General features: G+C 36.3%; 2 protein-coding genes across 2 annotated transcripts; both read left to right on the top strand.

Moving 5' to 3' along the window:
* Positions 1–320: 320 nt before the first annotated feature.
* Positions 321–2,324, top strand: LOC107686355 (phosphopantothenoylcysteine decarboxylase-like). The gene is made up of 5 exons (XM_016483321.1): positions 321–709; positions 1,323–1,418; positions 1,565–1,693; positions 1,790–1,958; positions 2,201–2,324. Exons 1-5 carry the CDS (start codon positions 569–571, stop codon positions 2,269–2,271), a joined length of 606 nt encoding a protein of 201 aa, XP_016338807.1. The 5' UTR covers positions 321–568; the 3' UTR covers positions 2,272–2,324.
* A 9,346-nt stretch (positions 2,325–11,670) lies between these two features.
* LOC107686336 (uncharacterized) lies at positions 11,671–22,942 on the top strand. Its single transcript, XM_016483303.1, has 4 exons — positions 11,671–11,686; positions 14,894–14,915; positions 15,664–18,590; positions 21,393–22,942. The coding sequence occupies exons 1-4, from the start codon at positions 11,671–11,673 to the stop codon at positions 22,430–22,432; spliced, it is 4,005 nt and encodes a 1,334-aa protein (XP_016338789.1). The 3' UTR covers positions 22,433–22,942.
* The last annotated feature ends 1,801 nt before the right edge of the window (positions 22,943–24,743 follow it).

The following is a 24,743-nucleotide window of genomic DNA, read 5'->3' as shown; positions in this document are numbered from 1 at the left end:
TTAAATAAATACAAAAAAAAACAAATTTAAATAAATACAATGTGCAATACAAAACTATAAATTTATCGATTTTTATTATAAGTATGAAATATTTACAATATTTAATATGCTATACTTGAGCTTCCTTCAGGATTACGAGTAGCACAATTCATCACTGGCAATGACTTTTTTTAATGAAGTTCAAATTATATTTCATTCTCACAAATAAAGGCGTACATCATCTTATATGTAGGAATATTATCCGTTTGACGGTTTCATATGTCATTGTTCAGCCAACGACGGCGCCAAAGCCACAGTCTCTGACGGCGCTGTGACGATGTTTGTAACAGCGCCAATGTTTACGGAAGTAACGTTAGACAACCCGTGAAGAATGAGCAACGACTGACTCTAGACTTACTGCTACTTAAATGTGCAGTTTAATTGCCCAATAAAATTTCATCTCGAAATACATTTAAAATATTAATGATACAAATATCATACCTTACAAGAGAAATACTTTAGACAGGGGAAACTAACCAAATATAAAAAGTATTGTATAGTTAACAAGATTAAGTTTTATGTTTTTACGATGCAGCAGAATTCTGAATCTGATCATATACAACTGGACTTGCAAACAAATAGAAAATGTCATGTTCTAGTTGGTTTGACTGGCAGTGTAGCTGCACTCAAGGCGCCTTTATTGGTAACACAACTACTTGAGATTCCAGGGGTAAGTATATAATATCTATTCAGACCGTTCAAACAGTTTCTGCATGATTTCACAGAGCCACTGCTGTCGTTGAGTTTATCATGTTCACCAATTCACACATTTATCCACTAAGGAGTGCTATTTGTTACAGCATAGAAAGTTATTCTAATACGATATAATTTATAGAATACAAAGTAAACTTTTTAAAGATGGAAATTATGCTAGTTCTCTTTTAAGAGTTTTTATGTTTAGTTCTCATTTAAGTTAACATAGGGGTTATTTTTATATCATTTTAATAATTTTAAATAATTTATTTTGGTTTAAGTGGCTGTTGCATTTTGACTTTCAGAATTAATAAAATAGAAGATATAAAAATGAATAGTTTTTTTCTTGAGTACATTTATTTATTTGTTTGTTTGTTTTATTGATTGATTTATAAATAAATAACTGAATAAATATATTTTAAAAATATATATATCTTCATATATTTATCTTTACTTTAAGTTTTTTGTCCTGTTCATTTGTTATTGTGAATTTTTTATTATTTTAAATCTGGGTGAAATTTGGTTAAAAGCTATAGTTAAAGATATGTTTTAGGGGGTGAACGCGCCATTTTTTCTGTTCTGTTCTCTAGGTTGATGTCCGTGTGGTCACCACAGACCATGCCACTCATTTTTACGATATCAATGAAGTCCCTGTCCGTGTGTACACCGATAAGGATGAGTGGGAGGTAAGTACAGCCTTTGAAGAGGAAGCAATGCATTTTCACTATTCAAAGAACAACATAATATTGTTTCCTGCTGTGACGTTACATCAGTAGCCAGACAGCATTTTTCATAGAAGATATGAAGGGTTTTCTTTATATTTCTATGCTAGATGTGGACAAAGCGCTCTGACCCTGTGCTTCATATCGAACTTAGACGTTGGGCAGATCTGCTAGTAATCGCTCCACTGGATGCCAACACACTTGGTAAAATTGCCAGTGGAATATGTGACAACCTTCTGGTAGGTCGTGTATTTATTACATTGTTGTGGCATTTTGTATGGATTTGCTTTGGTACATTAGTATCTAAGTGTGTTTATCCATTTTGCTGATGACAGACATGTGTGGTGCGGGCCTGGGACTCCAGCCGCCCTCTGCTCTTCTGTCCTGCTATGAACACAGCCATGTGGCAGCACCCTATCACTGCACAGCAAGTGGCCACGCTTAAAAGCTTTGGCTACGTTGAGATACCATGCATTGCCAAAAAACTAGTCTGTGGAGATGAAGGTATCTTCTAAGAAAGTGTATGGCTTTTATGAGGGAATTGCACTGATAAGGGAAAATGGAACAGATAAAAAAAATTCTCATTGATGTGTGAAATCACTCGTGCATTATTCGTTAACTGAAGATCAAAGAGATGGAATCTGGCAGGCTATGATAAGCATGCTCCTTGATCAAAGAAGGACTTAATGAATTAATGTTTCTTGTGTTTTGGCTCGTCTTACATTCCAGTCTTGCTGTCTTCACAGGTAAAGGCGCCATGGCAGAGGTTTCAACTATTGTTGAAACTGTCAAACAATACAATCCAGAAACATCCTGAATGACCTCGGACTAAACATACCAGTGGTAAAGAGACACAAGGTTATCTATGGAAGCCCATTTCTTAATAATAAAAAAAAATAAAAATATTTCCAAAATAATAAATGGAATTGTGATTTGTTTGTTTTTTCTCACACTTCTGTTCTTTATGCACCAAGAGCTTGTAACACTCCAAAGAGAAAGGAAAAATTGAAATTGCATGATATGACCCCTTTAATGGCATCAGATTAATGAGCACAAAAGTCATGTAATGCTTATGGCAAATGAGACAAATAGGATATAATAGTAGAATATTTTACGGGAAAACATATTTATGTTTAATGAGGTTTACTTGATAATTTAACTGTTTTAAATGTTAGAAGTCTTCATTTTGACATGAATGTCACCTTGGATTGGCATGCATGTTCTTTCTGTGACCTTTCACCCAGCGGGGGCCTCAGAGGTCGAGTGAGGGGCCTCTAACCACAACAAGAGATTTTCATGAAAATAGTCTCAGGTTGTGCTAGAAGATACTAATGCGCTTAACACCTCCAAATGTCTTGTTTTGTTCAGGTACATATCCTGTTGCAGGTTACCGTTAGAAATGTGTTCCATCTGTTAATCATGTGGTTAACCAGCTTGATTCTCATTTGGCTAAGATATACCAACAGCACGAGCATAGATATATATATATATATATATAAAGAGATACTAATGCGCTTTAGGTACATATCCTGTTTGCAGGTTACCGTTAGAAACGTCTTCCATCTGCTAATCATATGTGGTTAACCGCCCTTGATTCTCATTTGGCTAAGTAAGATACACCAAGAGCACGAGCATAAATATAATTACCTTTTTTTTTTTTGCCACTCTTCCGCTACTGTAAAGTATCACCATGAAGCATTTTCTGGCTGAAGTTTTCCAGGTTCCTCTTCAAGCACGATTTGACACCTGTTAATCTCTGCTACAAATATGTACAAGGTTTTAACAGTACTAAGATTTTGAAGTTTAAACGAAGAGGAAAGTTTAATCTGAAGAGAATGTGGGATAATAGAGTAAGATTTTTTAAATCTAGGTTTAAAGGATATAGTAGCAATGCTGTTTAATTCTGTCTTAAATATTTATTCTTATTTCTAAAAGTGTTGAAATGTTACATTTCCTAAAATATAACATTTTGGGCTATGTCATCTGCCCTGACTTTTTAAGTTCCCCTCTGTAACAAAGTGTTAATGGAGAAATTCTGTTTTGCACTTCCTAAAACTTGAGTCATACTTTTAGTTAATTTAGTATTTGTGTGCACATTTTTTATAACAAAGAATCACTGTCCCCAGTATTGCTGCTAGTAACATCATGCCAGCATTTAATGGAGTTTACAGAGAAAAAATTATAGAAATGAGTGTCATGGGAAGCACACCAGATTATAATCAGAAATTAATTTTAGTCAGTATTTGAAACATTTTACATGTTAAATCAAACAAATTCATTTGTGTATATATATAGGTTGCACCTATATGTCATATAGCCTCAATGGCTCTTGTTTACCTACTCTGTCAACATAATCTTTTCTCTCATCCCGATCATTGTTTTTTTGTGTCTTTTCCTCAAGGCTAAAGATTTATAAAAGTCTAGTCAACACACATGCCTGACAGTGGAGTCAGAACAAAGGGTGTATCTATGTCACTGCGGTTTAAAAGGATAGATAACATCCTGCTAATGTGTGTATAGGGATAAACAGCTTATGTGAACAATCATACAATCCGTGAAACTGTTTTAAAGAAACACATTGTTCAAAAACAACATAAATGAACTTTTCCACGACATTCTAATTTATTGAGATGCACCTGTATATAACAACCTTTTATAAAATTGAATAATTAAAATAGGGTATTGGTCAGCTCGTGCAATATGTTCATGATTTACGTGCTATTGGATTAATAATTTAATGTTCAAATTTGTGGTTCTGTTTAGATTTTGTGGAAAATAGGCTATTTAATAAAAATGTTTTCATTGCGACAATGTATACCTTAACATATCCCACCATTTGGGAAAGTCAAAATATGGCAAATAATTTTTCTTTTCTTTTTTTTTTTTTTTTCAATAGATGGTTTGAAGTCAAAATATAGAAATGAACTTGCTAAACATGCTAAATCACGTCATATGAAAGAATCAGTAGCTGTTGGGTCAGTCAAACAGCCATCATGGGAGATGATGCATACACTGGCACATTAAATTTTAACATTTAATCGAAACACTTGTTCATCCTTATTTGTTTAGCAAAGCAGCTGAGGTGTTGTCATCAGATGTAGTCAGTGCTGCTTTACACACAGTCCCCAGTCTGATGTGGTGTCCTCTTGTCATTGGCTGCCAAGCCAGACTTTAAAAACAGGCTCTCCGGCAGGAGGGGAAACGTTTATCAAGCAGGTGTTGGAAGAGTGAAATCAACTGAGTGTAATGTGGAGAAGGCATCTCTTGGCATGCTAAATGAGAGTGAAATATTCTTAGTTACATGTGGGCTGTAGACGGCACTGATCTGTGTTAGTCAAGGCCAGTTCACTGAAACGCACTTTGTGGAGGAGTGACAGGAACTACATGGGAAATATATTGCGAAACATCAAGAACTAAAATATTGCACAATTCTGGTGCAATTACGTCCACCGCTTTTGAAGACTTAGAGCAACAAAAATTGTTTTATAGTAATATAATTAACCGTTTTTGTCCATGCCTGTACCTTACGTTTTATCATCATAGAAAATCGAATTTATGATTTTAAACTGCACACACAAAGGACTCGCATGCACACACGGGGCTCAGGTGTACCCCAACAGATTGCTTGATGTTGGAGGTGTCACTAAGGTTGAGTAAACACTTGTCACATTTCCTGCTTGTAGTCCTTTGGGGATGCTGACAGGCCCTTGGTGCTTCTTCCCCAGGTAGCTTAAAGGTAATACAGACATGGCTGATGTAACTCTACAGCTGAGTGAACTCATGGCTCCTTACTGTAGCTCCTGAGCTGGCACGGTTTCATCACTCATACTAAACATATCACACGGGTTAAAGTAAACACATGCAAACTAGCACGATTGCTGCTGCTGCTGCTAAAAAAGGTACAGCTGTGAACCAACAGCAGGAAACGTTTGATAATAAAATGGGTTTATGTGTTGGGTATCGTAAACTAAGAACCATTTTTAACAGCATTTATAAATCTAGGTTCATGTTATTTATAAATTTACCATTTATAATGCATTCAATTAACTCAACTCACTTTACTCATGTGAATTTATTCTTAACTTGATGTTAAAAATGTATTACTGTATGAAGAAAGTAACTATTGTTTACCCAAATATGAAAATTCACTTCCTCAAGCCATTGAAGATGTAGATAAGTTTGTTTCAGAGGATCTATTGGTGAGCGTGGTGATTTAATGTTAAATTTCTCTAAATATGAAGAAGAAACAAACTCATCAATATCTTAGATGGCTTGAGGGTAAGTACATTTTCAGCAAATTTTCATTTTGGGGTGAACTATTCCCTTAAGATGCGCCTGCAGAAAGTTGCAACCATTGAACTTTGCTATCTCCTAACTATCGCTATTTTCTGTTGTTTTCTTCGTTATCCAGAGATGGTTATTTCCAAGATATTTCCTAAGTGTTACTGCAAAACACCTTACAACTTATATTTCAGTGAAATAAAAATATGATTGAGGCATCAAATATTACAACCTCCTACAAGGGTCACATGAAGAACATCAGGGTTATTGTGCATACTTTTTTGAGAATTAACAAACTCATCTCACCCCACCCCCTCCCCAGAACTGGTCACAACCATCACGTTAACTGGAAGCACTCATGCTTTGGCTTCCTTTATCTACCATAGTTATTTCACAACCTTTGTTCTCCCTCTGAATATTGTTCCCTTCCTGAACAGTTTGGACTGTTCAGATAAAACTGGCAAACTAAATACTTCAAAATACTTTAGAACAATGAGAACACAAAACGCCAGAGTATAGGTGTGAGAAAACCTAGCTAATAGAAAATATTCTCAGAACTTTGGCTAAAGCTTCTCTCAAAGGTATAAACAATTGTTTTTCCGATAATGTTAATAATAATGTTGTCTTCAATAATGTTCATTCAAAACGTATCTGGTCTTTAATCATGTTCTAATGTTTTAGTTAGACATTTGTCTAATGTTTTTTTAAATGTTTAAATGAGATAATTCAAAAGTAGCATTCCCATAATGTTTGCAAAATGATAAAATTGAACTTTCTATGTTTACAAATCTACATTTGTATATAATGAAGAAAAGATGATGTTGTGAACATTCAGAGAACATTCAGAAATAACATTTTGATAACTCACCGGGAATGTTAGCAAAACATTCTCAGAACATATTTTTGTTAGCTGGGAACCGACTTGGATAATCTAGCAGCATTGTTTTCATCTTCTCTCATATATAAAGAACTCCTGGTGCCATCTGTTGATCGGCATTAATGCATAACACCATGGAAACTGGAAGCACAAGGCATTGTAGGAAATCCTGTAGAGACTCTGCTTCTGAGGAAAGACCATCCCTTGGGGAACAGGGGGTCTTGCAGAAGACATCAACTTGTCTAGGCTATGTAGATGCAGTCTCGACGGGCAAAAAATTAGACACAGTTGACAGATGTACTGTATCGTTTATGGGGTATTCTTCTTATATAATATTGTAAGTCCACAATTTACTCAATGATTAAACATGCATCAATATATATGGTGTATTTTTCATATACAATACTTTTTAGTCCAATGATTATACATGTATCACTCTCGATCAGTCTCTTACTATATTTTGCAGGCATCTTGTCTTTGTTGTCTTAACAAATAAAGTCTAATTTTGGCATCTGGAACTCCTTGACTTTTTTCTCAACAGTCATGTTTTCTTTCCAGAATTTTTTTTTTTTTATAAATAAACAAAATAAAATAAATAAAAAATGTATACCAGTTACAATAGACCTAGTGATGAAAAATGTTTTGTGTGCATGAATCTGATTCACTCCAGATATCAATTATTATGAAATAAACATACAATATAGATTCAGATAATAAATGACCTAGTTCTGGCCTCCTGTACCAATTATGGCCAACCATTAACTCAAGCAAGATGACAGGCTTCAATAAAGAACAGACAGCTGGAATACTTTATCTCCGCCATCTGTGTTGCATCAAACCTGAAATGCAGAGATTCCTTGGGGAAAAAATTCAGATTTGAAGAATCCTTTAGATTAGCCCTTTAGATTACTCCTTACTATTATAGTGTAAAACTAGAGCTGTGTTTCTTAGTCCACAATTTACTCAATGATTAAACATGCATCAATATATATGGTGTATTTTTCATATACAATACTTTTTAGTCCAATGATTATACATGTATCACTCTCGATCAGTCTCTTACTATATTTTGCAGGCATCTTGTCTTTGTTGTCTTAACAAATAAAGTCTAATTTTGGCATCTGGAACTCCTTGACTTTTTTCTCAACAGTCATGTTTTCTTTCCAGAATTTTTTTTTTTTATAAATAAACAAAATAAAATAAATAAAAAATGTATACCAGTTACAATAGACCTAGTGATGAAAAATGTTTTGTGTGCATGAATCTGATTCACTCCAGATATCAATTATTATGAAATAAACATACAATATAGATTCAGATAATAAATGACCTAGTTCTGGCCTCCTGTACCAATTATGGCCAACCATTAACTCAAGCAAGATGACAGGCTTCAATAAACAACAGACAGCTGGAATACTTTATCTCCGCCATCTGTGTTGCATCAAACCTGAAATGCAGAGATTCCTTGGGAAAAAATTCAGATTTGAAGAATCCTTTAGATTAGCCCTTTAGATTAGTCCTTACTATTATAGCGTAAAACTAGAGCTGTGTTTCTTAAATGGATAGTTTTTTTTTTTTGCTATTATATGAACAAAACAGATGAAATATTCTTCAGAATATCTTCTTTTGTGTTCCACAGAAGAAATTAAGTCATACAAGTTTGGAACGACACATGGTTGAGTAAATGATGACAGGACATGTATTTTCCGAGTGAACTATCCCTTTAAATTTGAAGAGGTTTGTAAATCATTTGTACTCCTCTATTATTGTCAAAGTGTCTGCTCTGTAGTAAATGGTTGTGTGTGATAGTTTAAGTAAATGGATAACTGATGTACCTTATTTATGTGTGTGATGTGATGAATTAAAGCAACTTTGTCCTTCCAAGCAATATTTACTTTTGCTTATCTGGGTCAGATACTTAAGACCTCATTCTGTGATTAGAGAGAAATTTTCATAAGGGTTTCTATAATTAGAGGAAGCGATGCAGAAGTTATTGGCCATGTATGTTTGCCCTTAACCATTTATTATAAAAGATAATACAATATCTTTGATACTAGCACGCATATTGACAGCAAAGCTCTTGACCTTTGCAAGGACAAGGAGGTAATGGAACATACTGAGTAAAGGCAGGGAATGTTCCTTCCATCAGCTCTTACAATCACTGAAGATGTGACATTTTATACACTTATTCTTATTTTTAAAAGATGTCAAATTCTGTTTTTAAATAGCTGGAATCTTTCTGAAGGATCGTGAGAATCAGGTATTTCCAGCAGATCTCTTACATATCTAGTTGGATTGGAAGTGCATAAACCTATTAGCAATTCATGATATAATTCTTCAGAAAACATTTTGTACCCTTAAGAATTATCCTTACAATGAAAGTCAAAACTGCTTTGGACCTCATTGCCTTTCATTGCACGGACATAAAACAGTTAAAACATTTTTCAGTATCATATATTGTGTTCCACAGAAGAAAGAAAGTCATAAATGTTTGTAAATACATGAGTTTGACTAAATGATGACAGAAGTTTCATTTTGGTGTGATCTGTCCCTTTATGAGAGAATACTTGTTAGATTGTAATGTATTCAACTGTAACTTTCCAAAAGTCAAAAATAAGGCTACACTCTCAGAATTTTTTTTTTATAAAAGCTGTCACTGGGGCAGTACCCTTTCAGAAGGTAAACCTTTGTACCTTATTTACCCCTATTAGGTGCATATTAGTACCTCAAAGTTACATAGTACCTAAAGAGTACATACCGCTTTCCACTCCAGCGACAGCTATTGTACCTTTATTTCTGAGAGTGTAACATATTTTAAAGCATATGTTTAAGAAAAAATTAAAGCTCAAAGCACAAAACAACAGCAGTATTATAAAATTAATGTGACAATGCACTTTCACAATTTTCTGGATTCCTCTATACCCACATTTTAGCAGAGTATAGCGAGTTCTTTTAAAGCGATGGATGCGCAACATTTCTTTGTTTTTATGTTATTTTTTTTATACAAAACATGGTTTATCCAATGCACACACACAGACACACTATAATATACTTTTGTGCATTTTTAATAAGAATGACTATTACATTTCATACTCCAATCAGTTTGACTGTAGATGAACATAAACCTCCCCTTTTTTCTCTAGCTACACCAACTTCCCGATAAGCGAGAACCCTTCAGTGTAAACATTGAAACAGTATTATCATTCCCGTCTGCAATGTTTGAACTACCTATCAGCACTGTTGTGAGTCCTAACAGGGGGTGAAGGAAGGGGCTGGTTGCAACTCAGTAACTTTGTGAAGGAAAACATGAGCAGTAAGCCTCAAAGTATTACATTCCTCTACACAGAAATGTGGAAGGATACCAGTGTTCAGAAGAGTATAAATGTGTTTTTAGATCACTTCTAAGATGAAACACAAAGACCTGTTAGAGCGTGTTGCATCATCTGCTTTGTTCTGCCACTAATGTATTCCTCTGCATTTTTCTTTTCTTCTCAATATTGATTTTTGCACTAACAGTAGTTTATTGAACAAACACAAATCCGGCAGAGCAGATATAACATCAGATATAATGTCATGAGGTTAGTCACCATTCCATACAAGCCTCAGAGTAAATAAACTTAATGCATAACATATCTGCATTACCAGTTAGACTAAAAGACTGCCTTAAACGGAATGGAATATCCAAACAAACACAGCCCTTCATACTTACATTTACATTTACATTTAGTCATTTAGCAGACGCTTTTATCCAAAGCGACTTACAATTGGGGGATACATAAAGCGATTCTTCTTAAAGAGGCAAACAGACACAGGAAGTGGTTGTAATACCAAGTTCTTAGACATTGTTCAAATAAGTACAAGCTAGAAAGAGAAGGAATAAATAAAGAGAGAGATTGTTTTGTTTTTTTTGTTTGTTTTTTTTATGATGAAGTCGAGTAGCTTCGAAAGAGATGGGTTTTACAAGAGGTTAAAGTAGAGCATAAAGTGTCAGTTGCTGCATTCACATCCAGAGATGAGAAATGGGTAGGTGAGGGAAGAGAGGAGGATACAACGGAGGAAAGATTATTATTACTTATTATTGGTTTATAATTATAATTCCACACACTAAATAGATTACTCATATGGTGTGCTTTTATTATTACTTATGTATTACACTGTAGAGCCAGTGTAGGCCAGGACATTATACGTCCACTATTTACTAAATGTTTATCAATGTTTTACATGTACCAGTCTCTAACGGAATTAAGGTATTATACAAGTACAGTATATTCCATATTTTGTTGAAAGCATGATTTTTTTATCTGATTGGCGGATTGCCACTATTAAAACCAAGCTAGCAGATTAATGAAGTAACTGTGGCAAAAGTATAGATCTTACTCAGGGTAGCGCCATATTTAATTTTTGACAGGAATGAAACCAGACTCATGTCGTTCCAAACTCGTAAGACCTTTGTTTATCTTCGGAACACAAATTAAGATATTTTTTGATGAAATCTGAGAGCTTTCTGGCCCTGCAACTACCATGTTCAAGGCCAGAAACGTAGTACGGATATTAAAATAGTGACATCAGTGGTTCGACCTTAATTTTATGAAGCTACGAGAATACTTTTTGTGCGCAAAGAAAGCAAAAATATGACTTTATTCAACAATTTCTTCTCTTCCGTGTCAGAATTCGACACGTGTTCATGACAGTACTACGACGCAAAATTCAATATGGTGTCTAACGTGATTAAGATCAACTGGGGAGATGCTAAGAAGAAAAAATGAGGAAAGCACCTGTAATGAGAGCTGTAGTTGAAAACTGTATGTAGGCGCGAGTTGCAAGTGTGATGGTTCAATGTTCTGCAGGCATCACAGCTTTGTTTTCTCTACAAATAAAGTCTGATTTGGCATTTCACTACATTTGTCACACAAACTCTCATGTCACACAAGTTCAGTTTCTGCATCTGTTGTTGAAAAAAGTGTTAATCGTGGAAATAAGTGTTGAAATAAAGTTATTATTTCTGGAACTCTGTGTTTTCGATATTATTTTGCAAAGAAGAAGAAACGACAAAACGTGATGGCCAGAGGTGTTGGTGAGTTTCTATGTCAATCCCAAGTATACTGACTTGTACTTTGACTCCTCCATGAGTGACATAATGGCTTGGAGAAGCTTGACAAAGGAGTCCAGTTTGTCTAAGTACATTTCCTTTTTCAGCTGAGCAACCACGGCAAGGTTTTGCTATCATGAGATTTTCATGTCAGCTCAAAAACTGACAGTTGGTGATATTTCCACACAGAGATGGGTGAATGGGCTTTTCAAGCATCACAAACCACATATAGGCCCACAGGATATGTTTGTAGCTCATGGCTGTTAAGGCACTGTTTCATAGCAGTAACTACATTTTTTAATTAGTACACTGTTTCCTGTTAAACCAATGTTAATTTACACCATTGTAGTGACTGTAAATCACTAAATAGTAGTGCTGTCAAACGATTAATCGCGATTAATCGCATCCAACATACGTTTTTGTTTACATAATATATGAGTGTGTACTGTGTATATTATGTGTATATAAATACAAACACATGCATGCATATATTTAAGAAAAATATGTTGTTTATATATTAATTAAATATATTTTTATATAATATAAAATATAATAATATAAATATAGAAATGTATATACATGTAAATATTTTCAAAATATATACTGAATGTGTGTATTTATATATACATAATAAATAAACACAGTACACACACACATATTATGTAAACAATAACTTTTATTTTGGATGCGATTAATTGCGATTAATCTTTTGACAGCACTACTAGCAATCAATCTGCAGCACTTTTACAATATTTCCCAGTGTAGCAAGAAATCTAGCCTACAGCAATCAGAGATTTTTTTTATTATTATCAGAGGTGGACAGTAACTAAGTATTAAATAAAAAATAAAGTTGATTATCTTCATTCAGTTGTTCCATTTATATAGGTTTGGTAACATAAAAGCTCTTAATTCCAAAGATAATACAAGCTAATCCGTGTATTCAGTAGGTTGCATTAGTGGCATAAGATATTGTAAGTATACAATGTGACAATAAAACAATGCATTTACTTTTTACTTTTGATACTTAAGTACTTTTAAAAGCATGTACTTTCGTACTTTTACTTAAGTAAAAGCCTGTCTTTACAACTTTCACTTGTAGTGGAGTAGTATTTGACCAGTAGTATCTGTACTTTCAGTCAAGTAATGCAGTTGTGTACTTTGTCCGCCTCTGATTATTATTATTATTTAAAACTGGAAGATAGATTTGGGATTTCAAATAATGTAAAACAAATATTTTTTTTAAATATATTTTTGTATTATTTTATTTTTTGTATTAAATTAAAATAAATAAAGAAGAAATAATATTCTGCATTTTTTTTCAGTTCAAACTTATGATACTGATCATGTGAACTTCTTTGTACAGACAGTGAGATGTTTTTGCATATAGTGAAGCACAAGATACTCTTTGGATCATTCTCAAATCATGCTGGAGAACATCGTCATCAGGTTGAGTTGAGTTAAAACCAAGTGTGACGCTGAATACCAAGACATTCTGAAAAATTAATGCTCATTTTCCAGTTAAAATTTGCACTTTGCACTCAATTTGTTTTGCTGATCATATGATCTGTTCTGAAAAAAAAAATGCTGATTTAATTAATATAATGTAAAACGGAAGATTTTTTTCACAGATGTTGGGACCCCTCAGTACCCCCTAACTTTCTGTAATATCAAATTATTTAGGCTATGTTGTCTAAAACTCTGCTTCTTTTATTCAGTGCAAGTGCAACTTGTGAAGAAAATCCTTCTTTTTCAAAAGAATCTCGTCTAGAAGCCAAGTCAGACTTTATTGGTTAAAACAACAAAACTGAGATTCCTGCAGATCATCTAACAAACACACTTCCAAATCTCTTTTCAACCTGTATAAACAATGTGCAGTTGGGTGCTTCACTTAAATCATTGTACTACTTGGTGACTGGTGCAGTAAAGTTGCTGAAGTGAAACATGCAGTAGGCTATAAATCATAGAGGCCTGAAGACTAAATGAGATAAATTTCCTGATTTCATTCATACTGTTTCCAGGCTTTTCTACATAATAAAATATACTATACTGTACCATACGGATTAAAACGTTATTCGTTTAAGTTCAAATGTTTCATGTTCATGTAACGAATGTACCTCTCACGCTTGGTTTAACTGCTGCCGCCTGTGCGTTGAAGCCCCGCCCTCTTTTCAATTGTAGCCCCCCCGATTGGCTAGACGTGCTGCCACCGACATACTTCGACTGGCAGTCTGAAATAACCTTTCGGAAAATAAGCAGAGGCGTTAAAGGATGTCTCTCTACTCTCTACTACAATACTTCATCCGCTTCCAGACTGTTTGGGTTATACTTTGGGGGTATTTCAGTTGTCATGGATTGGTGCGGTCGGATAGGAATCTCAGTGCGTGAGGTGAGTGTTCCTGCATAAACAAAAGTTGTTTTAGGGATGATTAGTAAAACATAAACGAGATGAAAGTTGACAACTGTATTTGGCACGGGTTTAAAGTTTGTCGTTGGAGTACCACGTTTCAGTAACAGCTGTGTACTATGTTAAAAACACAGTTTTTACATTGTTTACATAGTTTATTCAAATGTATGTTGAATTACGATATCTCGTGCTCGGGAGGCTTTGTCGCTTTGGTTTTACCACAGTATATAGAAGTGTGTTATAGACATATTTAGCTAAGGTTAATGTTGACGGAAGTTAACCAAAATACTCGAAACGTCCCCCAAATGGTCTCCTTTCTTAACGCAGATTTGCATTAGTGAATTTGCGTGTTCGCTTCGCGCACACAATAGGGTATTGTCCTCAATTTATCATCGTGTAATAACGATGTGTGCGTCACGCTGTATAATGTTAATGTATACTTTTGATAACTGTTAAGAAGTTTTGGTTTTTAACAGACATGACGCTTCTGTGTTGAAATGGCATCATAGGCACGTGCAGCATATTTGGGCATTTTGGGCGCGTTCCAAATGTCCCATGCGTCTATGATGCTGCTGACTAGGAAGGCAGGTCATTAGGTTTTGACACGCAGCCCACAGTATGCTGAAAGATGTTGGGGGTTGTTTCATCACTTTTATACCTCTGGGTCGCCTCATCTGGGGACTGGCTGTCTTCACCACTGATAAACCACTTAAATCCACCTTCACTGCCACTGTCACTGCCTAGTGTTGCCCTCCTGTGAGCATCATTATGCTCTCTTTGCTCATTAGGGAACATCACCGGAGGGAATGGGTACACCTCTCCTCTATGTGAACACCTTTAAAATGGTGTATAGATTGAGTTTTATAAAAATGTACAATTAATAAGCGTTTCATTTTATATAACTTTTTATATTTATAAAAATATAAAGATGTGTAAAGAAAACTTTAAGATATGTACAAATGTATATCAAAATGCATAATTGAAATACAATACCATATTGTTAATAGTAAAAGTCCAGTAAGAGTAGTTGATTGGAAAAAAAAAGATTAAACATATGTGAGTGTGTGTGTATAATAAATTATATACATATTATCTTTTTTAGTATTTTCCTCTGTCCTACCTGAATTCAAAATGCATGTGACAGTTGGAACATTTGTACGTATTCACACCTGATTAACTTGACCTGATTAACTGTATTTTGCCAAACTGCAAGATGCTCTTGCACGCAAAGGAAGTAAGGTGCACCCCCTGTTGTGAAGCAGAAAAGTGCCAGCTTTTTTCTTGTTGTGGTTACCGCTCACACATGTCTTCCTAAGGTTTGAAGGAACCTGTCACATGATATTTGTGGAAATAGAATAAAGAACTGTAAAGTCAGGCGACTGTGTTTTGACAAAACCACAGAAAGGAAGGTATTGCCAAGTAGATAAATAAACCACAGAGGTGAAGCTGAGTGACTGTTTGTATTAATATTTCATTCAAATGATTGTACAGCATTGATAACTCTAATAACCTTAACATATACACTCAAGAACTGTTTTGTTCCTATTTTCTTGTATAGCTCTGATTTAGCTGGGTCAAGCCAGAGTCGGGAGTCCAAGATGAGCAGTAAGCAGGGACGGAGCTGCATCGACCCTCTAGTTCAAAGTAATATGGAAGGTGCCATGGGCACTGTAGCCCCCACGGGGCTCCCTAAAGCTGACAGCCTACCACACTATTCCCATGACAAAGCTTTGCCAATCAGCAGAGCTTATTTCCCATACACTCTTGGTGGACAAGACGCACTTGACTTTCCTTCTCCATGGGGCCCTTCAAAAACCTGCGTGAGAAATGGGCCGAGCCCGGGGATTCACTTATCGGCCACCGAGGGTTCAATTCCAGTTCCAACCGTTTACAGGCCTGATAAAGTGTCCTTCCCTGTAGATGCTGGTGGTGGACGCTGTGCTGTACAGCAAGAGTTGGCAGCCAAGCAAAGGTTGGCCTATTATGCTAGCAGTCCCAGACAGCACAGTCCCAGGGTGGCTGGAGTCATCTCTCCAGTGGCAGTTCCCAAGGGTCACACTGGAGGATCAGATGCAGAAAGCTGTGTTGGGTTGGCTATTCCAAAACCGGTATATGGTCATAGCTCCTGCTGTACTGAGCGTGGATGCACCGCAGGGCACTACGGTGTGGAACATGGACCACAAAGGATGTCCCCTCGCATATATGACGACGAATGGGCTGCTCATTTCAGCCGCCTGGCTTACCTGCATAAAAAGGGCCAGGAGGCATTTGCGCAACAGAGGGTTTTGCAGTTCGAGCATGGCACGGAGGGTATAAAAGATGGAAAGACTGAGATTTACCATGGTATTAGATCAAACGAACCCAGGAGGTCACTTTCTTTAATGCAACCAAGCTATACTTACAACACTGCACATCAATTTATTGGTTCCACACCAGAGTACTGCCAGCGTGCCCCAATTCCCCCACAGATATACAAGGGTCTTCCCCACACTTATGACCCAAGGACATTGGCACACCGTGGAGTTCCTTCAAAAGTATATCAGGACCATCCTCACATATCTAAATACACACCAATGCCTCCATGTCCCACTGTCTATTACCCTCAGAGTCACCATGAGGCTTACCAAGCCGATCCCAATGTTATTACAGATGAGCATGGTCAGCATCATCACATGGGTCAGTTCCATTCCCCTCAAGCTGACTTGATGTCACCGTCCTGCTCTGTTGTACCCCCACACCATCCGATAATCCCAAAATACCCTACTTATCATTCGTATAGGGTGCATTTTAATAGTAACCAAGCACCCATGCATGATAGGCCACACCCACCTTTCTCAGTGCATCAATCAGAGCGACCACTTGATTTCTCCATACGAAGGGTGCAGACACCTGACTCCCCTTGGGAGCTTTCCAAACAGTCTGGAACCACTGGGGCTTTCCATCCTTTACCGGCCCACTACAGACGTCTCAGTAACACCACTACCCTTGAATACTCAGAGATGTCTGAAACTGGCTTTCTTGTAGGCAGTTCCAAAGAATTTCCCACAAAGTCCCGTGAAGATGTACTTAAGATAAGGCATTGTGTTTCAGATCCACCTGAGAAAGATGTATTAGCTAAAAGGCCCAGAGAGGAACTTGAAACGGACATGGCCAGTAAAAGGCAAAAGATTGACTCAGCCCATGAGTTGTCAGATAATGAGCCTCAGTCACCGTCCTCCCCACCCATGCCAGTTATTAATAAAGTTTTTAGCTTGGCTCCTTATAAAGTTTATTTCGAAGCTACAGGCATGTTGTCTTCACGAGGGAATTCAAAAAGTTCAAAGCCACAGCCTGAGGCGACATTGCTTAAACAAGAGCCGGAAATTCAAAACTGTGATCTAGAACCAAATTCAGGTGAAAGTGACCTCAGCTTGAAACAAGACACCCAAATGTCACCAGCTAACAGTGACGGTCCAGTTGAAATGCCAGAGATTGTAAAGATCAAAAAAGAAAAATTGGATCCAGATGAAGCGGCTTGTCAGTCGGAAATGAAACTAAGCATTGCTGAGGAGATGAATCATCAGGCGGACAGTTCTGAGGTCAAAGAAGAGCAAGGGGAGCCAGACACGAGTACATCTGACTCTCTTCCTTGTCATGTTGTAGTAAAGAGTGACTTTGAAGAAGAAAGCAATCCTTTCTTAGTAGAAAAGTCTGAATCTTTAGCCACATGCAAGTCTGAGATTGCTGTGAAAGACAACATGGACTACTTTCCAGTTCCTACGTTGCCCTCAACACCTCCATTGCCTCCTCCGTTGACTAAATTCTCCCTCACTAAAATCCCACCTCATTGCCTGAAATTGGCCAATTTTAAAATAGTCATCCCTGAGGTCCTGAAAGCTCCAGTAACCCAACCTGTTGAGGTTCCTCAGTCTCCACTGGAGGCCAAGCCAATTATAAGTAGCAGCAAACATGCCCGTCATCAGTTTATGGAGCTTCATCAGTCTCTCTGTAGACTCCTATACTGCTGCGTTAATCGAACCCCATGTCAGGAGCTCAGGGACTGGTTATGCAGACTGGACCTTCGAGAATCAGGCAAAGATCAGAAGGTGTCTTGTCTCTTGGGCTCGAAAATGAGGGAAGTATGGCTAAAAGGTGATGAGATGGAGGTGGCTCTTAAAAAGGTGGTCTTCCAACTTCAAAAGTATGTTGAAAGCCGCGAATGTCCCTTTCCTCATGTCATGAGGGCCGGTGCGGTGTTCGTTCCCATGTTGGTGGTCAAAGAGGTGCTGTTTCCTCAGGTTCAAGGCGCATTCATAGACCAGGTCCTGCAGGAGCATCGGGTGGAGCTCAGGCCCACCACCCTCACAGAGGAGAGGCAGCTGATTCAGCTCCACAGAAAGGCCTTCTCTTCCAAACTAAGAAGACTTCTGTCCCTTAAACATCTTCCAGATATATACCCTGATGTCCTTAACCTTCTCTACCATGCCAATGTCTGCAAGTTCCTTGGTGAGTGCTGGATGATTGATTATTATTAGCATAGTACTCGATAAGTGTTGAACTGCTGTGTGAAAATTTTAACTTGATATTTGTATTGTATCAGTTAATGGCCGATATCAGAGATTTTTTTTAATTTAATGTATTAGTCGATATCATGATATTGAATTAGATAATTAAATGGAAAAAACTAGTTCCCGTTTTTACATTTAGATTATCTTTGTCACTAACTAACATTAACCTGAAGTTAATCAATCAAATGTAATCACACTGTTAAATGTACTCTCTAGGAATTTTTCATATTGTAAATTATACTGTTGTGGTGGTAAATTCTCCTGTAGCGTTTAAAATAATTGATTTTAGTTTTTAAAATAGTTTAAATATAGACAAAATAGTACAGAATGGTAATATCAACCATGTATCAGTTGTTGGCCATAACTTGAAAAATTATGTGAAATATTATTTAGTATCTAGTAGTAGTATTTTTATATTGTTGCATTCTTAAAACATTTTGGCACCCCTAATACAATTTAGTTATTAAATAATTTCTTATTTTTGGGCTTGACGTACTATGGTGATGATGGTACTTTTATCTTTGTTGCTTGAAACATTACTGTGGCATATTCATTTCAAGAAAACACTCATAAGTGTCAGACTTGTGGTTCCATTTTTTTGTAAGTGGTTTCTTTTAAAATAAGCAGTCACAAGGACAGAAGACATTTTACAAGCTTATTATTTTCCATGTTCAGTGCATTTGGGGTTAAATAGCATAATAACTTTCATAGTACTTAGAAGGATGAATGTGCATACTGAAACTTTGTGTTATAATTTTAGTAATCTTAATTTTCTAAAGTAAGCAGAACTATTGTGTTATCTGTTGGATTTTAGTACAACATGGATATTGTACAACATATTCTGGCTGAGATCTTATTCTTTAGATAGAAAACTTAATGTTATACAGTCCCTAATATTAAGGTTTAGTCTTAGATCCCAAAAAGAATTGTGTATGTGTAGCCTATATATATATATGTTAAAAGTTATAAATTTCATATTATTTAATATAAAAGCCTATTTGATTTTGGAAGGCCAGTTATTTTAATTATTTTGATATTGTATGTTTATTTGAATTACTTTTTCTATTAAGATCAGCCATACATACATGGTGCATACCTGTAGTCTTAATGTTCATGTTTTGGTTTGTTTTTTTTGTTTTTTTTGTTTTTCATACTTTTGTCATACTTTTTTTGATTTGATACACATTTGTTTTTGCAGATTCCACTGCTACAGATGGTGTCCAAAAAATGCCCAGGTACCTTCTTATTACCTTGTCCCCAAAACTCCTTCTCCAATCACAAATAGTTTTTGTTGACTGTTGTAGAGAGGGCTTTGTAAATCTTTGAGCTGCTCATGCAGTCACAGTTCCTTGTTGGTGCAGTTTTGTTGCAGGTGTGTTTCTGATCAGATATTGTCTGGAACGGAACAGTGATATGCTTTTGGATATATTTCAGTTTCAGACGCATACATTTCAGGGAAGGAAGTTAGTGTGCTTTTGGAGGTGTGCTAAGGCGGGTGGAGGATGGAAGGAGTTGCCATATGCTCTGGCGTTGCATTTCTCACCTGCAGTGCCATTTACAGTCCTCCAGATTTTGACAGCTGTCTGTCATCAGTTACGGCACTCAATTAGTTTTTTTTTTTTTTTTTAATCTTTTGAACATTTAACTTCGTTAACTCACACTTTGTTAAAGGTGCAGCAGATTTTTTTTCTTAAGACATCCTTATTATTTTATTTTTCTTTGTTTCCAGCTCTTTCTGCAGTGTTCTATCACTTTTTAAATAACTTCTGACACTTCTGAAAATTGCTCTATCGCCTATTATGTTTCATCAAAAGGTCTGTTGTTCTTATTGGCATGGTTAGGTAATATCTCTTCTATTATTAGTAACCAGTTCGATCACATTTTATTGATGCTACTGTCATGTTACCACACAAATGTTTCTAAAAGCATTTGGAGGTATCATAAGGTTGCGTTCACACTGGAAACAGGATCTTTAGACGCTTTTTTTTAAATTTCAACATTTTACTCTGTAACATTTTCAAAATTCAGACAGCAGCCAAAAATCTAATTAATTGACCCCAAAAAAATGACATTTATTTAATCATTTATTCAGGCTGTGATGTTTTATGAAACACAAAATGTATTATCCTGGCTGCCCTTTTCTGTTGAGCTCCAAAAAAAATAAAACAAAAAACGCCATGGTCCATGAAAGTGGTCTGAAGAGATTCAATATTTGCTATTATTTTTAAAAGCATGCCTTATGCTAGCATTGAAATTGTGATTGCATTGTTTGAGTAATTCTATTTTTGAGTGATTGTCTAATTTCATTAGACATTCATAAGATCATTAAGCTGAATAAATGATCATTCTATGCAATCTTTAAATATGCTATAGTTCACCCAGAAATTACAATTCTGTCATTTACGCACCTTTATGTCCTTCCAAACCTGTATGACTTTATTGCTTCTGTGGAACCAAAAAGATATTTTGAAGAATATTGGAATATTTAAAGATAATATATAATATTTATATTTATTTAGTGTATATGTTGAAGAAAGAAAGGCATATCGTTTTGGAATAACATGAGGCTGAGTAAATGATAACTTTTATGATAAACTTTGCCTATTCTGCTTTAGTCAACATTAATCCATTCTAAGTCTGGTTAATAATAATAACAAATTGTTCTTTAATTGTAATCTAGCTTTAATACTTATCGGTCAAGAAATGCTGATACTAAATTCCAATTCTCTTCTTTCTGCAGGAGTAGAAACCAGCTTAACGTTCAAGAGCGAGAACACGGACAGCTCCGATGAATCAGCCGGTCGTGTGAATGGCGCTGAAGAATTCTTCCTCGAGTCCTCCAGACCTCTCACACCAGAAACCACATGTGTGGACAAGCTGGAAAAACTATTTTGCCTGAAGAGAAAGAAAAAGAAAGAGAAAGGCAGAGTAAAGATTTCCTCCAAGAGGACATTTTTAGAGGAGACCAGTTCATCATCACAAGAGGATGAGTTCACTGAGGAACCGGCGAGGTGGAGCGTCGTCAGTTCCTTAGAGAGAGATGAATGGGAAGTGTCTCCTGTGACTTCCAATGACAGTGGACCACATGTGGAGGTAAAGATCGAAGATGAAACCCATGAAGAGCCTGAGAACTCTGCCTGGGGGCGACCTTTGACCTCTGATGACTTCTCTGATAGCACCGATGAAGAGACGGAAAGCACGTCATTGATGTCTTTTCAGAGCCGCAGATCCAGCTCAGCAGAATCTCAGGGCTTGTCCAAAGGGCCCTCCAGCATGGTCCTCAAGCTGAGGAAGGTCTTCTACAATAAGGGTCACGGGGGTAGAGTCACCCGCTACCAGAAGGTCACAGATTCTTTGGAAGCTCCGGCAAGGTTCAGATGCACAGACAGCGACCATTACAGAAAAAAGAAAAACAAATCATCCCAGCACAAAGGATGCCGCACGGACAGGGAGTTTTCCTTCAGTTCGTATTCTCAAAGCCATCCGTTCCTCTCCAAAAAACACAGACGCAGATGGGTCCTGCGCTCCGCCGTGCAGTCTGCCCGTCTGGTCATGGAGAACAGATATCCTGACCTGGTGGGAAAGAGGATTCGGCATTTGTATGAGGAAAATGACAAAACAGAAGTGTGGTACAGAGGAGTGGTGCTGCGCATCCATGAGCCACATACAGACCCACTGAAAACTGTGTTTGAAGTCAAATATGATAGTGAGCCCGAGTGGCAGTACTATCTTGAGCTGCTCTTAGACTATAAGAAAGGATGGTTGAAAGTGGAGGACTGATTATTGACTGTATTAATGTTTTAATTTTCACCTGAGAACTGAATTCATTCAAAAATGTGAATATGCTTTGAATTGATGAGCAGCGAAGCAGTCAAAAGTCTTGAATTATTCTTTGCAACCCAAAAACTTGACATAACATGATATTGTTGTATGTAAGCAGTGTATGTTCAGTTTCAACTCTCCTTTGTGTTTCTGGTGTCAATAATGTTTCAGTTGCTACTGTGAAGTTGTTGCCCTTTTTCTAACGCCGAGTTGTTGGCAAACATTTCCAACAGGTGACATGTCGGTAACCGTGTTTAAGCTTTCCATGTAATTGGATGGAAGGGAATGCTGTATAGCAAGATGTTTAATTGTTTACAGAATTATTTTACATTGGCTGCTGTCACGTGTTATATACCTGATTTTTAACACCTTTGGAAAAATTAAATCTATTTGGGTTGTTCAAATTCATCAGTGCCTTTTTTTATTAACGTACAGCACATACATTTAAGTTAAAAAAAGGTAATTGCAACTTATGCTACCATTCAGATGTACATTTTGATGTTTTTAAAAGAATTCTCAAGATGAAGGCTGCATTTATTTGATCAAATACAGTAAAAACTGTAATATTGTGAAATATTACAATTTTTAAAAACTTTCCTGTTTTAATATATTTAAAAATGTAATTAATTACTGATGGAAAAGCTGAATTTTCAGCAGCTTGAAAAGAAATCATGCGGATTTGTTGCTCAAAAACCTTTTTTTTTTAACTCTTGAGCTGCTTAATATTTTTGTGGAAACCATAATACATTTTTCCAGGATTTTTGAAATTTCAGAAGAACAAAAACTATTTAAAAATATTTTGTAACATTATAAATGTTTTACTGTCACTTTTGCTCCATTTAATGTGTCCTTGCTGAAGAAAGGTATCCTTTAAAAAAAAAAAAAATGCTGCACTCAAACTTTGTATCTCAAATTTTGACTAAGCTCTGTTACCTTATTTTTTATAAAATAAGTGGAAGTGGAAGTGGAATGAGTGGTTTCCTTGTGAACTTATCAACTTCTGCAACAACAACAAAAAAAAGTTTAAAGTGCTACCCTTCATAAAAATTTAATAGTGATTTCTTCTACATCCCATTTGTCTTGTAGGTTTAATATTCAAAAGAAATTGCAAAATATACTCTTAAAGAGATAGTTCACCCAAAAATGAAAATTGTCATTTACACAAACTCATGTCGTTCCAAACCTGAACACAAAAGAAGATATTTTGAAAAACCAAACAGTTGTTGGTCCCCATTGACTTCCGTAGTAGGGGAAAACAATACTACGCAAGTAAATAGGGACCATCAACTGTTGCATAATTACCAGCATTCTTCAAAATATCTTCTTTTTTGTTCAACATAAGAAAAAAACTGATTTGAAACTGAAACCGGTTTGGAACGACATGAAGGTGAGTAAATGACAATTTTCATTTTAGGGTGAACTATCTCTTTAAGTCTGGTGGCAAATCTTGTTATCTTAAAGTGCCCCTATTATGGGTTATGAAAGGTTCATATTTTGGTTTTGGGAGTCGACAAAGTAGTCCGTGTGACATCAGTGGTTCAACTGTAAAGTTACGAAGCTACGAGAATACTTTTTCGCGCAAATAAAACAAAAATAACGACTTTATTCCACATTTTCGTCTCTACTGCATCACTTGTGGACGTGTGTTCACGACAGTATCGCGAGCGTGTGGCGGCGCCTTTTCTGGACCTTGAACGTGGTAGTTACCTTGCTGTCTATGGGAGGGTCAGAGAGCCCTCAGATTTAATCAAAACTATCTTAAATTGTGTTCCGAAGATGAACGAAGGTCTTACGGGTTTGGAACAACACGAGGGTGAGTAATCAATTACAGAATTTAAATTTTTGGGTGAACTAACCCTTTAAGGTTTTTGAGGAAAACATTCCAGTATTTTTCTCCATATAATATTTTGGTTTTGGGAGTCCCCAACAACAGGTTGACATGCATGCAAGGTTAAAAAACACTTTCATTGTCTTATAATATCCATTTATTTTTTCCTTTTTTGCTCAACGACTCTCAAACGGTTTGCTCAACGATTCATTTTTCCAAACCCCTCCTTTGCGTGATGCTAAACTGCAGTGATTGGTCTGATGATGACCCAGTCTGTTGTGATTGGGCTACTGCGTGCAGCGCATGTCAATAACGGAACGCCCATCACTATTACTTAGCCCACAGCTCGGTGGTAAACACCCAAACAGCCATGGTATATGCATTAGCCCAATGCAGAAACGTATTGATAAAGCACTGCAGTTTGTACACCAAAGTATTGAT

This window comes from Sinocyclocheilus anshuiensis, unplaced genomic scaffold (assembly GCF_001515605.1).
Source record: "Sinocyclocheilus anshuiensis isolate Anshui unplaced genomic scaffold, SAMN03320099.WGS_v1.1 scaffold481, whole genome shotgun sequence".
NCBI lineage: Eukaryota > Metazoa > Chordata > Actinopteri > Cypriniformes > Cyprinidae > Sinocyclocheilus > Sinocyclocheilus anshuiensis.
This window is presented reverse-complemented; position numbering and strand designations above follow the sequence as displayed.

Bases quoted from the DNA above. Each gene is read 5' to 3' on its own strand.
- LOC107686355 (XM_016483321.1), top strand. From the start codon at position 569: ATGCAGCAGAATTCTGAATCTGATCATATACAACTGGACTTGCAAACA. The intron at 1,419-1,564 runs GTAAGTACAGCC...TTTCTATGCTAG, and splicing joins CCGATAAGGATGAGTGGGAG to ATGTGGACAAAGCGCTCTGA. The intron at 1,959-2,200 runs GTATCTTCTAAG...CTGTCTTCACAG, and splicing joins ACTAGTCTGTGGAGATGAAG to GTAAAGGCGCCATGGCAGAG.
- LOC107686336 (XM_016483303.1), top strand. The intron at 14,916-15,663 runs GTACACCTCTCC...TTTCTTGTATAG, and splicing joins AACATCACCGGAGGGAATGG to CTCTGATTTAGCTGGGTCAA. The intron at 18,591-21,392 runs GTGAGTGCTGGA...TTCTTTCTGCAG, and splicing joins CAATGTCTGCAAGTTCCTTG to GAGTAGAAACCAGCTTAACG.